This window comes from Pelobates fuscus, chromosome 5 (genome assembly GCF_036172605.1).
Source record: "Pelobates fuscus isolate aPelFus1 chromosome 5, aPelFus1.pri, whole genome shotgun sequence".
In the NCBI taxonomy this organism is placed as follows: Eukaryota; Metazoa; Chordata; class Amphibia; order Anura; family Pelobatidae; genus Pelobates; species Pelobates fuscus.
This window is the reverse complement of record NC_086321.1, coordinates 254,498,933-254,513,044: the sequence shown is the minus strand read 5'-3', so window position 1 is coordinate 254,513,044 and position 14,112 is coordinate 254,498,933. Positions and strand designations below refer to the sequence as shown.

The 14,112-nt window shown below is 40.2% G+C and overlaps 1 protein-coding gene across 3 annotated transcripts in view; it reads left to right on the top strand.

The window, feature by feature from the left end:
• Nucleotides 1–12,971, top strand: part of DENND4C (DENN domain containing 4C) — a 100,671-nt gene extending 87,700 nt beyond the window's left edge. For all 3 annotated transcript variants that reach the window (XM_063455233.1, XM_063455234.1, XM_063455232.1), the window contains 9 exons: nt 456–562; nt 1,888–2,063; nt 3,239–3,394; nt 4,329–4,521; nt 5,002–5,247; nt 6,152–6,269; nt 10,458–10,611; nt 10,717–10,781; nt 11,532–12,971. In XM_063455233.1, the coding sequence (XP_063311303.1) occupies nt 456–562; nt 1,888–2,063; nt 3,239–3,394; nt 4,329–4,521; nt 5,002–5,247; nt 6,152–6,269; nt 10,458–10,611; nt 10,717–10,781; nt 11,532–11,668 (1,352 nt within the window). In that variant the 3' untranslated portion in view covers nt 11,669–12,971. The remainder of the gene's footprint in view (nt 1–455; nt 563–1,887; nt 2,064–3,238; nt 3,395–4,328; nt 4,522–5,001; nt 5,248–6,151; nt 6,270–10,457; nt 10,612–10,716; nt 10,782–11,531) is intronic.
• The last annotated feature ends 1,141 nt before the right edge of the window (nt 12,972–14,112 follow it).

Sequence of the window (14,112 nt, the reverse complement as noted above, 5' to 3'; positions counted from 1 at the left end):
CGAGCTAGGACATAATTTCTTCTTGACCCCAAAATGGCAGGTTTATTAAAAATGTTAATACCCCTCTGTTAAATAAAGAAACTGGCTATTACAGTATTTTTATTTCATTATTATTTCAATTACTACAGTACTTAAAAATTAAATAAATGCAATATTATATAATGGAATTTTCACTGATAGGGCTCAGAAGAGTTGCAAAAAATACTTCTTGGCAATGTGAAAATAGTTCAAACCAAACCTTGGACTTGGCAAATAATTGATATTTATACTATCTGACATTCACACAGAGATCTTGCTGTTTGAACAGCCCCCATAACTGACTATCCCTGTCTGGTTTATTTTCCTTTGCTTTGATCCTCTCCCAGAAGAATTGTATTCATTTACATGCTAAATACATCATTTTGTTAATCCATAATGATATAAAGGATTCGTATAACTCCTGGTCCTGTCTTTAGGTGAAGCTGGTGCTGGGAAAGGTTTAAGGGGTTTGGAATCTGAAAAATCTGAGCACGGATCTCACAATACCAGCTTGTCCAGTATATTTCAGAACATTGCCATGGAGGTAAGCTAACTTATTCAGGAATCTTAATTATTTGGGATATATGCATATTTTCCTAAGAGGTCATTTTTTAAAGGTTAAAGATGGAAGAACTGCATTTCTATCAAAACTGAATGAAGGAATCGTTGAAGTGCTAGACATTCTTTATACAAAATGGTTTACACTGTGTCAGAGTTCTAAACTGAGACACTTTGCAGCTGCTAGTTGTGCAAAAAAAAAAGTGCACCAGATAATTTCTTCAAAGAGGTTGTATCCATTGTTTTTACTAACAGCCGAGCTTAAAGGGACACTCCAGGCACCCAGACCACTTCAGCTCATTGGAGTGGTCTGGGTGCCAACTCCCACTACCCTTAACCCTGCAAGTGTAATTATTGCAGTTTTTTTAAAACTGCAATATTTACCTTGCAGGGTTAAGTCCTCCCCTAGTGGCTGTCTATTAGACAGCCACTAGAGGACACTTCCTGCTTCATAGCACAGGTTTTCTGTGCTAGAGCGTCGCTGGACGTCCTCACGCTGTGTGAGGACCTCCAGCGTCGCTCTATTCCCCATAGGGAAGCATTGAAATTCATTTTCAATGCTTTCCTATGGGGTGCGCTAATGCGCATGCGCGGCATTGCCGCGCATGCGCATTAGGTCTCCTCGGCCGGCGGGCGAGATCAGTCTCGCCCACCGGCCGACGTAACCAGAAGGAGGAGCGGCGGGGGAGGAGGAAGCAGCGACGTGGGACCTGTCGCTGCCCCTGGTAAGTGACTGAAGGGGTTTTCACCCCTTCAGTAACCGGGGATTGGTGGGTGGGAGGGAGAGGGACCCTCCAGTGCCAGAAAAACGGATCGTTTTTCTGGCACTGGAGTTTCCCTTTAACTGAATTTAGACCTACATTATTTGCAAATTAGATATAGTGGTTTTGAATCACTCATATGTTTATAAATACACCATCAATTGACTCCTGTTGATTTGAATCCTCACATAAATATGTTTGTTGTGATAATTCTCTTATAGCTGACATTTACTGCTTATTGGCAAGAAGCATAATGATGCTTTTGCAGCTGCAGTTGTGATTTGTATTTATATATTTTTAATTTAAAGTAAAACATTTTGGGGGGGTGTATATTTCCATATGCATGTACCATAGCAAGAGAAAGGTGTAAATGTCCAAGCCACTGACTCACCAAAGTTCCAGAGATGATAACATAATCATTTAAAAGGGGAAGTAGTTATTTACAAACTACCTAATTAGCCAAATGGAATCTGCATGAAATGTTTGTTAAATGTATGTCTATTAATTGCTTGTTTGGCCCTGTGCTGGATTTATAATTTTTTTTTTCTAGGTCCTGATGTCCAGTTGCTCTCAGTGCCGAGCTTGCAATGCCCTGGTATACGATGAAGAAATCATGGCAGGATGGACTGCTGATGACTCCAATCTGAACACCACTTGCCCTTTCTGTAAAACCACCTTCTTGCCTCTTCTTAACATTGAATTTAAAGATTTTCGTGGCTCTGCAAGGTTGGTTAGCATTTCCTTTTCAGTTCTGTTCATATTGATGCAGAAATAATAGGAGAGTTGAGAAAGGCTGTAGATGTTCCAGTCACATCTTAATTATTTGGCTCATTAAACATAAAATCAATCGATTGCTTTGTGGAAGTAAGATTTGATACAAACCTGTTTTCTGGTTGAATCAAAATGTGAGATGAAATAATATGAACTGCTCAACTGTAATAGATCAGGACAAGCGGGAAAGTCAAATCCATCTATATTGCAATGTCACACAAGGAAACTAGTATGGAAGGTTGTAAAAGTTTATCCAATATGTTTACTATTTTAGAAAAGAAATACTCCTAGTATAGGGCTTAAAGTGCATTATTCTTAAAGGGACACTATAGACACCAGAATTACTACATCTTATTGTATTTGTTCTGGTTAGTAGAATCATTCCCTGCAGGCTTTTTGTGGTAAATATTGTCTTTTCAGAGAAAACAGTGTTTATAATACAGCCTAGGGATACCTCCACTGGCCACTCCTTAGAAGGCTGCTAGTGGTGCTTCCTGTTGCAGTGCTGTATACTGTGCAGCACTGCCATTCAGTTTTCCCTTCCTCTGCATGCAGACACTGAACTTTCTTCATAGAGATGCATTGATTCAATATCTCTGTGAGGAGATGCTGATTTGCCAGGGCTGTGTTTGACTTGTGCTGGCTCTGCCCCTGATCTGCCTCCTTGGCAGTCTCAGCCAATCCTATGGTAAAGCATTGTGATTGGCTCAGAGAATCACTTCTAATGATGTCAGCCAAGCAAGAAGATTAGGGGCAGAGGCTGCAGCTGTAGACTTGTATAGAATAATAAGTTTACTATATTTAGGGGTGCCAATGGTGGTTTTAACACTATAGGGCCAGGAACACATGTTTGTGTTCCTGACCCTTTAGTGTTCCTTTAATTTAGCCTACAGTCTTCTAACTTCACCTGTGGAAACAGACCGCAAAGTGAAATAAAGACCTCACTGGCCTCATTATTGACCTTACTGTGAATTAATTATTGACCTCATGTGAATTAATCTTAAAATAAATGTGAAGTCACTGAAGCTTAAAGGCTCTTCATTCTCATAACATGTAAAGTTAAGGGGTTAGTGTTGGTGTAAAATTATCTTTTTTTAATCTAAAGTGATAACTGCATTTCACTGTTACAGTTTCTACTTGAAGCCAAGTAATTCTGGAGACAGTCTTCAAAGTACAGAACAAAAAAAGATGTCAGGTTCTGCAGCCAATGATCTGATGAGTTCTGAAAATCCTACTGCCTCCACTCAGCATACAGCAGATAGAACCAGTGCTGCATCGGAACAGAAGTATGTAGCAGTGTGACTAATCATGGTCCATTTTTTCCCTGCAGCTCCAAAAGCTTTCATAGAATTAATTATTGCTACTGTTGACTGTACTTTGCAGAAAGAACTTTACTGGTAATAAACGGTCCATTAGAACCAAAGAGTTTATTTTAAAAACATGCAAATAACAGGTGATAAACCTGCTGACCAATATTACTCATGTAAATACCATTAAATAAACAAAGAGATTACCCTTTTGGGTCATCTTACAATGTTAAATGTAAACAATGTTTATTCCTAAAACACCAACCTGTAGTAAGTTGAAAATCAAATTATTAAATTTAGGTTACTGCTGATTTAGTGTAAAAAAACAAACAAACAAAAAAAAAAAAAAAACCTCTTAACACATCTTGGTGATTTCTTTTTGCCTGAATTTTTAAGTCTGTTTTCTCTTCTGTTACTTAGCTAGCTTGCAATCAAAGCCATGTTATAGGTTTATAAAAAACATACCGTATATAGGAAGAGAATAAAAGGTTACAAATTAACAATCGGTACTTGTTTCCACTACTCTAGGAAGACATATAGAACAAAATTGCTCAAATATAACTAAACATAAAATGCCTTACCACATAATTCTTGTAATGTATATGCCCAGTTTTATAATGCTCAGTAGCATGGTAAAGAATATATGTTTTGATTTACTACATTGACAGGTTGTGGTACATTTCTTACCAAAGCAGTGATACATAGGGTTCAAGCCAAATACCATTTGCATTTAACAATAATACTGATGAGGGTTGCTTCCATGCATACCTGATTAACCTCCAACGAAGATTCAACATGCAGATATTTTTGCTTTATTTTAAATGTTAAGCTGTCATTGAACAAAAGCTATTGTTGCTCAGCAAGTATATGTTATTTATTGTACATTTGTGTTTTTTTTTTTTGTTTGTTTTAGTTTAATGTCTGTTAAGGAAGGTGTGGAATTTCCAGCCACTGTAAAGGTGCCTGAAACTGTTAGTGCCAAAAAGAGAACTGCTTCATTGACCAGGAGTCACAGTGTAGGAGGACCTCTCCAAAATATTGACCTGTCACAGAGGCCTTCTCATGGAGTCTCTACTGTCAGCCTTCCTAACAGTCTACAGGAAGTTGTAAGTATCCAAAGACACAGTCTGACCACGTATCGATAGTCCTATTAGTTAGACATCGTACATGTTAACATTTTTTTGCTTTTTTTTTTATTGTCTCTTCTTCTATTTTAACAAAAAGAACATCAGAATCTTATAGTCTTAGTTGTTTTAATAGGGGGATAAACAATGAAAAGTGAGGAAGAACGTGGCACAGACATTACTGACATAGAGTGCCACAGCAATGCACACACATAGGTCAAGCAATTAAAGGCAGTTCTAAAATGGCATCTGAATTTGGCTTTTGTCTGATTACATTAGTGTTATTATCTGCATTTTCTGCAATCCATTGTACGGTGACACAAATAGCTATGTAAGAACAATTACTCTGTGCCATTACTTGTTAAAGAACTAAGATTTCCACCAGACTGCATGATATAAATATATATGCATGTAGAGCTTCTAGTCCTAACCTAGTTTTTTTTCTTTTTTTTTCTTCTTAAGGATTCTTTAGAAAAGAGGCACAACCCTCTTCCTGTCTCCGTCCCATACCTTAGCCCCCTTGTACTTCGCAAGGAGTTGGAGTCTCTGCTTGAAAATGAAGGTGACCAGGTCATTCACACTTCCACGTTTATCAACCAGCATCCTATCATCTTCTGGAATTTGGTGTGGTACTTCAGGCGCTTGGACTTGCCCAGCAATTTACCGGGTCTCATCCTCACATCAGAGCACTGCAATGGTGGAGTGCAGGTATATGCTGTTCTTCTACCAGATTTGTGGAATCATTCTTTGGAAAACTATTATAAATGTAAGGACTTACTGCTGTGTAAAAGAGGAAAACATTTTTTTTTTTAATTATACATTATTAACCTTTACCATCAGGCATCGGATGTAATAAAGTGCATAAACACTACACATACTGAGCTTTTTTTAATTTATTTTTTTATTGTGTGCCGGGGGTAGTTGCACCCCCAGCACATGTGACATTGGCAGCCCAGCTAATATCAGTTTTGTGCATAGTTTGCATCTGTCATCAGTGCGCTGATCTTCCCTGTGCAGAGCACCTACACAGGAAAGATTGCTTTCTCATCCCTCTCTGTGGGTGCTCCCTCTGCTAATTGTATTGGCTTTTTTTATTATTAGTAATTTTCTCCTTCCTCTTCTTCCTCCACCTCTTCCTCTCCCCTCCCCTCGCGCACTATCTGAGTCAGCAAACCAGTCCAATTTCAGGCTTCTCTATGAGAAGCCTGTGAATGGATCTCGCAAGGCCATCTGTGACGTCCGGAGGGGCTGTGTAACTAAGCACTGGAAGTCAGATAAGTAAAATATTTTTTTTTCCCCAGCTTTGACTACAAACGGAGTGGGGGACCTTTTTCATAGTGCCCAGTGGGGCATATTACACCAAAAAAAAATCCCCCTCCAAAGGTTTGGAGTGACCATTAAAGTAGAAAAGGGGTGCAGGTTTTTGACATCTACTGATGGAGCTGCGTTACCCCTGGCCAGATTCCATGTGGCTCACTGCTAAAATTGATCTTTTTCAGCTAGAAGTAAATCCTGTTTCTTTTTCTCTAGAAACCCTCCTTTTTCTAGAATGGCTCAATAATTCTACCGCTTTAACTACCATGTAATCTAAAACAATCTCTCACCTCTACAGCTTCCCCAGACATCTCTGTCGCAAGACAGCAAGCTTGTTTATGTTCAGTTGTTGTGGGATAATGTCAACCTGCACCAAGATCCAGGAGAAGCACTTTATATCATGTGGAGGAATTTAGGTAAGGAAATATAGGTAAAATCGACTGGAATCATTTTATCAGCTTAAACTGAATGCAAAACATTTAGAGCTATTCACTAAAGTGAGAATTCAAAGTGAATATGTAAGGTCAAAATATCCAAACTGAAAAAAATTATATAGCTTAGCTGTGCTTCCAGTTGTGTCAGATATGCAAACATGTATTCCTGACACTATAGTGCTGGAAGTAAACATTAGGTCCCTGTTACGTTCAGCTTGTCCATGCAGAGCGTTGAGACGCTGAAACTAGCTTTTGCACACTGTGCAGCACTGGACTACGAAGCACCCTAAATGGCTCACTAGAGATGTAAATGGCCAGCAATGTAACACTGCATTTTCTATGGAAAAGTAGTGTTTACAGTACAAAGTCTGCAGGGGCACTAGAACTACTACATTAAGCTGTAGTGCAAGCATGTCAAATTTGCTGCCCACAGTGGGGTAGGGAGGGGGCGGTGTATTGATTTGGGGTAGGGAGGGGGCGGTGTATTGATTTGGGGTAGGGAGGGGGCGGTGTATTGATTTGGGGTAGGGAGGGGGCAGTGTATTACATTTAGGGAAGGGGCACGGTATTAAATTGTAGTATGGATGGGGCCAATGTATTAAATTGGGGAGAGGGGGTAGTGTATTGATTTGAAGGAGGGGGTAGTGTATTGATTTGAAGGAGGGGGCAGTGTATTCATTTGTAGGAGGGAGGGGGCCAATGTATTAAATTGGGTAGAGGGGGCGGTGTATTGATTTGAGGGAGGGGGTGGTGTATTGAATTGGGATAGGGAGCATGGGCGTCCGCAGGAATTTTTCCCGGGGGGGGGGGGGGGGGGCATAATTGTAATGACATCCATGCTTGATCCCTTTTTGACCGTGTCCTGAAAGGGAAGGGGCATAGTCATTATCACATAAAGCCTGGGTGAATAGCGTTTTCACAACTATGGTGTCAGGAATACACGTTTGTATTCCTGACACTATAGTGTTCCTTTAAGCAAATTAAAGCAACATTATGGTCAGCATAACAACTTCATCTAAATGATAATGCTATGATGCCAGGAAGCCCCTGGGTGCTCTCTTTCCTTTAAGAGGTTAAACCGCTCTCAAATGGTTTAACCCCAAAGGCTTCCTCCAGCTCCAGATCTCCAGGTCGCTCAGTGGTATTCAGCTTCTGAAACGTAGTGTCAGGAAGTGTAGATTGATGTCCGGCATGAGTGCTGCAGATTGGCTAGAGTGGTCAATTGACGCTCTAAGCCAATCGCTAGTTCCCGGTTCATAAAAATGTTTTACTTTTTTTTGAATGGGGAGCTACTGATTGGCTTAGAGTGCCAGCTGACCGCTCTACCCAATCAGCGACACCCGTACCCAATCAGCGACACCCGTACCCAATGGCACTCTATGCTTCCTGACACTCAGTAAATAAAAGTGAAAACATTAACACTATTTTTTATTTTTTTTTACCTGGGGAGATGAGAAGGTCCAAAGTTTCCCTGCCAGGCCCAGATACCAAAGCCTTATGATGTGGTGTCCAGAATAAAGTGGAGGGTTCACTTCACTTGTCCTTCCTGCTCCAATCTCTTTTTCTTCTCCTTCATTTGACACAGTCTTCTTTTTCTTCTGACACGGTCTTATTTCCTCATTGGCTCCTTCTGCTCCTTTACCTTTCTGCTACTTTCTGCTTATTTTGCTCCCCTTCTGCTCCTTTCTCTATCTGATCCCTTTCTGCTCCTTGCAGACCCTTTCTGCTCCTTGCTACCCTTTTTTGCTACTTCTCCTACTTTACCTCTGTGCTCCTTCTGTTCCTTCCTGCTCTTTGTAGACCCTTCCTGCTCTTTGTAGACCCATCCTGCTCTTTGTAGACCCTTCCTGCTCTTTGTAGACCCTTCCTGCTCTTTGTAGACCCTTCCTGCTCTTTGTAGACCCTTCCTGCTCTTTGTAGACCCTTCCTGCTCTTTGTAGACCCTTCCTGCTCTTTGTAGACCCTTCCTGCTCTTTGTAGACCCTTCCTGCTCTTTGTAGACCCTTCCTGCTCATTGTAGACCCTTCCTGCTCATTGTAGACCCTTCCTGCTCATTGTAGACCCTTCCTGCTCATTGTAGACCCTTCCTGCTCATTGTAGACCCTTCCTGCTCATTGTAGACCCTTCCTGCTCATTGTAGACCCTTCCTGCTCATTGTAGACCCTTCCTGCTCATTGTAGACCCTTCCTGCTCATTTCTGTTCCTTCTCCTACTTTACCTTTGTGCTCCTTCTGTCCCTTCCTGCTCCTTGCTGCCCTTTCCAGCTCCTTGTTGACCCTTTCTGCTCCTTGTTGATCCTTTCTGCTACTTGCTGACCCTTCTTTATCTTTGCTGACCCTTCTTTATCTTTGCTGACCCTTCTTTCTCTTTGCTGACCCTTCCTTCTCTTTGCTGACCCTTCCTTCTCTTTGCTGACCCTTCCTTCTCTTTGCTGACCCTTCCTTCTCTTTGCTGACCCTTCCTTCTCTTTGCTGATCCTTTCAGACCCTTCCTGCACATTTCTGTTCCTTCTCCTACTTTACCTTTTGTGCTCCTTGATGTCCCTTTCTGCTCATTGATGTCCCTTTCTGCTCATTGATGTCCCTTTCTGCTCATTGATGTCCCTTTCTGCTTTCTGCTCCTTTTCTTACTTTATCTTCCTGCTTCTTGCTGACCCTTCCTGTAGGCTGCCTTCCCCCCATCCCCCCACTTCCCTGATCTGTAGGTGGATCCCCCCAATCTTTCACTTTCGTGATCTACAGGCTGCCCCCCATGCCTCACTTCCCTGATCTATAGGCTGCCCCCATGCCTCACTTCCCTGATCTATAGGCTGCCCCCATGCCTCACTTCCCTGATCTATAGGCTGCCCCCCCATGCCTCACTTCCCTGATCTATAGGCTGCCCCCCCATGCCTCACTTCCCTGATCTATAGGCTGCCCCCCCATGCCTCACTTCCCTGATCTATAGGCTGCCTCCCCATGCCTCACTTCCCTGATCTATAGGCTGCCTCCCCATGCCTCACTTCCCTGATTAATAGACTGCCCCCCCATGCCTCACTTCCCTGATCTATAGGCTCTATCTCTTCTCCCCCCCCCCCCCAATGCCTCACTTACCTGATCAGTAGGCTGTGTCTAGCTGCATGTGCTGCTCCCCTGCGGATTCAGTCAGGAGAGAGAAGCTGGGATAAGATGTAGCTTCCCATTCCCATCTCTCTCCATACACCTACTGGCCGGTGCCGGTATTGCACTGTATTTTCAATCTCACACAAAAAATAGCAGAACAAGCTGAAAAATCTGGGGGTTGGGGGGGCAGCGGCGGCAAGTGGACGCCCATGGTAGGGAGTGGGCAGTGTATTAATTGTAAGGAAGGGGCACTGTATTAATTTTAGGGAAGGGGCACTGTATTAAATTGGGGAGAGGGGGTAGTATTTTGATTTGGGGGAGGAGCTTTTTGCCACACATGCACAATAGTCTCCCTATGCTTTCCTATGGGAAACCATTGGATTGGCTGAGATCATCTAGTTTGATGATCTCAGCCAAAGTGAAGAACACACTAATAGGACTTCAGAATCAACAAGATAACGTCATTTTTTTTTTTTTTTTTTACAGCTGTGCAACAGCATACATTCACCATTTCAGTCCCATTACCAAACCTTTTTTTTTTTTTCTTAATATGTCAAGGTAGTTGAACTGAAACATTGGTTCTATGCACATGCATGTCTTTTAAAATAAATTTGCTCTTTTGTTTTCTTTGAAGCCCTACGAGCGTGAGGACGTCCAGTGGCAGGCAACATTTTTATATTGTGCTTTTCTAAATAAACCTAAGTTTCTATGAAAACTCAAGTTTTTGTTTTTTTGCGACCCACATAAAGTTAAACCTTGTCTACTTGGCCCGTATTAGCCTTTGAATTTGACATGCTTGCTGTAGTGGTTCTGTTGACCACAGTGTCCTCTTAAAATTTGAAATTCACTTTGAATTCAATTTGAATTATCTCTTCAGTGAATAACCCTGATTGTATTTTCCTAATAAAAACTCAGGGTGTTGAATACACTTACCTAGAGTAACTCTGTTTTATATTGACTAGCTGTATTTAATTGATTTTGTGTTTATCGTACTTTTTTATTTTATTTTTGTTAACAAATCGAAAAGGCTAGTAGCGAATTACCTTTGTTCTGGATATTTCCTGTGTAGAAAGTATGAAAAAGGCGGCTTCCCCTGTTCCTCCGGACCTGCAGGCCACCGATGCCTTGTTGGAGAGTATCTCTCTCCGTATCCAGAAAAATGATGTCGTAAGGCCCATCAGCCTTCTCTTGCAGAAATACAGTACGGCCAGCAAACGGCAGCGGTGAGGGACAGAAACATATTCTATCTATACTTAGGTTTTCAGTTATACTGTTCAATTTGTAATTTGTTATTGATTATTGCGTGTTTTTTGTTTTCCTTTCTTTAGGAGTCTGTACAGAGAAATCTTATACCTTTCATTGGTTGCTCTCGGAAGAGAAAATATTGATATCGGTAAGCTTAGGAAAGTAGGTTGGGCTTAATTATTAGTTAACCCCTTAAGGACTAAACTTCTGGAATAAAAGGGAATCATGACATGTCACACATGTCATGTGTCCTTAAGTTAAAGGGACACTTTAGTCACCAGAACAACTACATGTTTGTGTTCCTGACCCTATAGTGCTCCTTTAACAGTTTAGTCCGAATGTTGATAAAGTACACATTTTTTTACAACTCTTTACAGCACTAAATATTTTAATTGTTTTTGCTGCCTTTGTCCAATGTGCAAAAAATAAATTGCAGCCTTTTGAAATTTTGTATTTTCTTTCAACTTTCTAATGTGTAAAACCCATCTATTAAGCATCATCTACTAGCAGGTTTTTCTCGGTTTATGCAAATCTTTTGGGCAAAAGACAAGTCAAAAACAGCACTTTTTTTGTACTTTAATCAATATTTTATTTTTGCACTTCATTATTGCAGATTATAGTCCCACTTTATTATCTCAACTCTAAGCTGTATGCGGCTTTATGTAAAGAGTGATGCTGGGTAAAGTTCTAAGATTGGAGCAGTCTAATTTTTTAGAATTTTGTCTTTTCTTTTTTGTGTACTACAAACTGGTGAAATGTGTGTGTGAATAAAATAGTTACTGATATTCAGGTTTTAAACGGACATCTGCATGACACCAACATTTCCATGAATTTTTCAATGACTCGTGTTAGAATTACAGATTTAACTGACTGCATAATCTCTCATTCCGTTATATAGAGGCTTTCGACAATGAATACAGAGTTGCGTATGAAAAGTTTCCAACTGAAATACTTTGCAAAATGCAGAAAGTTGATGTGCCTCCAAGCAAGAGTGTGGAGTGCTGTAGGAGTTTATTTGGAGCACCTCTTATTTAAAAGTGAACACGCTCACACACAGAACAGAACTTTATACCTTGGAGATATGTCACTTTTTTTTTTTTTACCTTAAACTCAAAACATCTCAAAAACAAAAAATGTTAAATAACTCTGCTTGAATCATTGCTCAAACCAAGAGGAGTTTCATACCTCGAGAAGGATTGGAGATGCAGCCCCATTTGTCTGAAACAGCATTTCATACCCACTACCCGTGAGGAGCACATTTCCTTTCAGGGCAAATTCGAGAATGTATGTGGTATGTTATGTCAAGACCCATCTTCTTCAAGTGCCTTTGGGGAATCAGCAGTATATTTTGTGGCCTTAGAATTTGTATACTAAATGAAAATAAAATGAATACATCAATGGGTAATAGAAACCTGTAAACCTGATTCTGATAAACTTTTACACTGCCAACGGCTGCGGGTGAAAGCTTTCTGCTGCCCTTCTCCGCAGCACTTTGACTATCTGTTGTATGACAGATTTAAATACTATGCTGTAAAATATACTCATCCCTTTTTTTCTGAAAAATTGCTGGAAGCAGCTCTGCTGCCTAATAGACCCGCTTGGGAATGATGTGCGAAAGGCACTCTTTTAGCCTTAAGACTCTCAATAATTTTGTCTGACAATCTTCTTTGCAGTAACCCATTATATCCAAGACTCGGCTGTGGATGCGGCACATGTTAAAGCTTTTGCACTTAAAGCAAATGACTGGTCTTTGTTACCAAATTTAAAGGACAGTTCCGTGATTTGCAACTAAGCATTTGGACTATGTCTCTGTAAGCCTTATTGTCATTTGCGTCCTATAACCACTTCCGATGTTTTCTAAAGTTGCGATGTAAAAAAATGGATTCACATAAGCGCTCCTGATTGTTTTTATGTCAGATTATTTTACTCAGCTGCAGATGGAAGCAATAGAAAATCTGACTTTTGAGAGGTCTACTTTAAATTGTGTTCTTTAAACAGAATCTTTACGTTAGTTATGTCAAGTGACTCATAAAGCCTACTCTAACATGCATTTTTGGAATCTGGAAGGTAGCTGTCTGTGTGTCCTGTAGAAGTTGTTGTGTTGGCTCTCTATTGATGTTCATGCTATCTGCAGAATCATACGGCATGCAGCCTAACATAAGCTCAGAGGGCTATTATTGCTGGTCCCTGTGAGACATTCAAAGACACTTCCAGTCCCTTGCTAATGAAGTTCTGCATTTTAAATAATTTCTTATTAACACATAGAGGTGTATTTTCAGTCCCACAAGCTGCTTGTACACATACAATCCAACAAAATGCACCAATTAATTTGATATTATATATATATATATATATATATATATATATAAAACATTTTAACTCTGCTCTGCTTCATCTTAGAAGAATAGCATTGCCCATCTAAAATAATTACTGCCTGCATTATAAATGAACAGCAGTTCACTTCAAGCATTGGGCCATTTCTATACTCCCAGTGCCGCACAGCACGGTTGAAGTCTTTGAAACACTTAATTGTGCATATACCTACTGCTGCCCTACACAGGCATACATAATGTAAGGGGGCCTTGTGAGCTCCTTGTCTTAACCATAACACACCACTAACATACACTACATAAATCATTCTTTATTCTTAGATTCACAAACTTCAAATTACTGTTGCTTACAAGCCACTACATCATTTTGGGGTAATATGTCTAAATAACTGAGTGACAAACTATTTGCATTTGTTTAATTTGCTTTTTTGTTAAAAGATTAAGATAAATCCATTATTTCAATATGTGACCTTGTTCCTGGTACTTTTCATGTTTGCTTTGCTGCCAACTGATTTTCATTGGTAACCTCTTCAAATGATCTTGATGCAAGTAGTCATTTTTGGCTCTCTTGAATAATAAGTTGGTTAAGCGTGAACCACAAAACCTAACTCGCTAACATTTAACTACCTAGATCAGGTGAAGGCACCCTTAGGCACTCTGTTGTGGATTACATCACTCCTGATACTTTAACAGGATTATGGTTGTAAGGGCATTATGGGAGTGCTGAACATCTGGAGTGCTTAAGCTTGCCTCCCCCTGACCTAGGTGTTTACTAATTAAACATTAATTTGTGGCGATCTGACAACCAGTTTGCCAGTTAGTCATAGTGGAATAATATTTAAAGCTCAGAAGAACTGGATATTTTTGCTCTGTTTTTATCCCATATCCATTGCCTAATATTGGCGATTGAGTCGTCGGCTCACGGTTTAGTAAATGTACCCTTAGTGAATCTGGCCATTATTCTCTAAACAGGTTGGTGTCCATTGCGAGATTTAAGCAAAAAGAACATTTCACTCTTTTCAATAAAATGTTTAGGTGTCCTCCATCCGCCAGATACAGTTAGACATCATCTTTATAGAAAATGAGAAAGGCACCAGGAGCAAGTTCATTTTTTTATAATTATTTCTATTTTGTTTCTTGGTTAAAATT